The following is a 2,575-nucleotide window of genomic DNA, read 5'->3' as shown; positions in this document are numbered from 1 at the left end:
AAAAACAAATCTCTGATTGAGGAATGAAAGGAAAAGCTAACGTATCCAGCTACACATATTAAAAGATCAAAAAAAAAAGATCTTTCAATAGCGAAGAACTAGAGCGAAAAATCACGGTGGTTCTGTTCGCTCAAAATATGGCAGCAAACAAGCAAACGGCGTCCCAGCAGGAGGGAATCAGAGCTCAGAGCAAGGATGCGCCCAACCAGGAACGTGGGGCGGATTGGACCTGAGCCCCAACCTGTGCTAATGTGGGCGACAAGGACCTTGGGGGAGCCTAACAAAAGAGTCTCTTGCAGCAAATGCGCACAACAGCGAGACGGAGAACTGGATATTAAAGTATCCGGCGCAAAAAGATGGACTTCAAGGAGGCGTGTATTAAACCGAAAGCAAGAGATCCAGCAAGCACGAATTGCACTGCTGTGACCAACACAAAAAACTTTTGCACAGCTCTGAAGAGCACGTCCTACATGTATTCGAACGATGGAAAACTGCACGTATTCGAGGCCGTGCCGGTAAAGCCGGCGGCACAGTGGGAATTTGCGAATAGCATCTTCATTGCAGTAACAACGGGACAAAGTAAATGCTTGATTTCGACCAGGGAGAAAGCAGGGCGAACGTATTGAGGGCGCGGGAGAAGTGTTTGAAGGAAACAGGAAGCGAAATTTACCAGTTAACTCAGCAGGTCACTGAATCCAGGAACAAGGGAAAGTAATCATCAAACCCATCTGCAACTTGTGCGCACGTATAAAGCTCATTAAAATTTGAAACTAAACTAGTTTCATTACTGGTACTCGAAACAACCACCAATATAGAAAATAAAGCTGGAAGCCACGACGAAAACAAAACTTCCCCCACCAGTAATATCGCACCTGAAAGTAATGGTAGCCGTAAGGGAAGTGATTCCCCACTACCGAGATGTGAGGGTCGTAAACACAGGAAGCATGCAAGAGCCTGAAAGGGGAAACGTGACGTGAGCGGATGGATGGCAAATGCGTGGAGCCAAGGCGATTACTATCTACTGGAAGTTGTGCCGTCAGCGTTTCAACCTTGCTTAAATTATAATTGTCTCTACGATTGATAATGGAATTGAGTGTAACATATAAACACTAAATTTTTATTTTCTATTATCAGATATTGGGAAAGAGATCAGCTTGCTTTCACTGAATATTGCGTTCTGCTGAAGATTGGAAACTTCAATAATTATACTATTCATTTTTCGCCACTCCAGAGAGGTGAGATGAAGGCGACTGGGTGTTGGGTTCCCTTAGTGGTGACAGTAATAGGTCAGTTAAGTTGTGTAGTGGGGGCGAGAGAGCCCCTGGTGAACGAACAAGAGTTTGGAGCCTTATGTGCTATGATAAACTTTTCCCAAGATCTGGAAACGCAGCAACTCGAAGAAAGCGTCAAAGACTCAGCGAGGCATATTGGAGCCATTGGTTTGGCTGTTGGGCTTCAAAGTTTGTCCGAGGCGGAAGACGTAGAAAATGTCCAGGTAGGCCGGCAAGGCGAAGGTGGAGGGGGAGGAGGCTACTGGAGCTTCTGGGAAGAAGCGGGAACCAAACTTAAAGGTGACAAGACTCGGTATATTCAGTGGGTTGAAGCGAACTTCGACATACTAAGGAAGGAAAAAATAAAAGAAGCAGTAGAAAACGCGCACACGTGCATGAAAACAAACAACAATTTGTGGCTGGAGCTGAAAATGAGCCCGATCAACAAGAGTTTAAGTGACGCACTCAGTGGGTCGAACAAAGCTGATGTTATGATAAAGCAACACCTGGAAGCTGTGGAAGTTTGTGGAGGAAAAGGTGGACAACCAAGTGTGTGGGCAGGAAAGTCGTTGATCGTGGATTTGTTGTGCATATGCGGAGGTTCTCCCATGCCGAACGATCGGCAGCAGGCATGCTGCGAAGGCTGCAGCACCGGTGCAAATGAAGATCCATGGAAGCCAGTAGAGCAATCGAACACTCGATGGAAACATCTGGCCCAAAGATGCAAGTCGATCGGTACCAACGAGAAACTATCCAGCAGTTCCCTCTCACGCGCCACTAAGGTTTTTTTGGAGGTCCTTAAACGTTCTACAGCACAGAAGGAAGGTACAAAAACATTTCTCGGAGCAGCGAGCGGGGAGCCCCAGCACGGATGCACTGGGCACACGCAACCAGGTAACGGAAAATGCGTCCAATATCCAACGGAGATGGTAGGTAATGAGAACCCTGCGGTCCCTTGGCTCCTGGTATTGCAACAAGCAGCTACTAGGATAGATAAGTTAAGAGAAATTGAGAAAAAATTGAAGGATATCCTGAGAAATGTTGAGAGTATAAAAACAAGCAAACTAAGCCAAATGCCCCGATCCGGAATCTCTCAACTTAAAGATGGCACAACATGTAACAAGGGACGTGGGCAAAAGGGTCCTAGCTCCGGCGTTGAATGCAGTGAGTGCGAAAGTCAAGCAGAATGTACGCACACAGGTTGCAACAAACGGGAAGGAAACTGCATAGATATAAAAAGACCGCCATTAGCAAGCCAAGCAGACAAAATCAGTGTTCCGTTGTGGCTATTTTTCCTTCCATGA

General features: G+C 46.4%; 1 protein-coding gene across 1 annotated transcript; it reads left to right on the top strand.

Annotated features, from left to right (window-relative positions):
- Positions 1–1,240: 1,240 nt before the first annotated feature.
- TEOVI_000619600 (variant surface glycoprotein (VSG)-related, putative) lies at positions 1,241–2,575 on the top strand (the record flags this gene model as incomplete). Its single annotated transcript, XM_067222145.1, has 1 exon — positions 1,241–2,575. One exon carries the CDS (start codon positions 1,241–1,243, stop codon positions 2,573–2,575), a length of 1,335 nt encoding a protein of 444 aa, XP_067078246.1.

Source organism: Trypanosoma equiperdum (assembly GCF_001457755.1).
Source record: "Trypanosoma equiperdum strain OVI genome assembly, contig: ctg_1567, whole genome shotgun sequence".
NCBI classification, from domain to species: Eukaryota; Euglenozoa; class Kinetoplastea; order Trypanosomatida; family Trypanosomatidae; genus Trypanosoma; species Trypanosoma equiperdum.
Note: the sequence above shows the minus strand (reverse complement) of the source record. Positions and strands in the feature narration are given on the sequence as shown.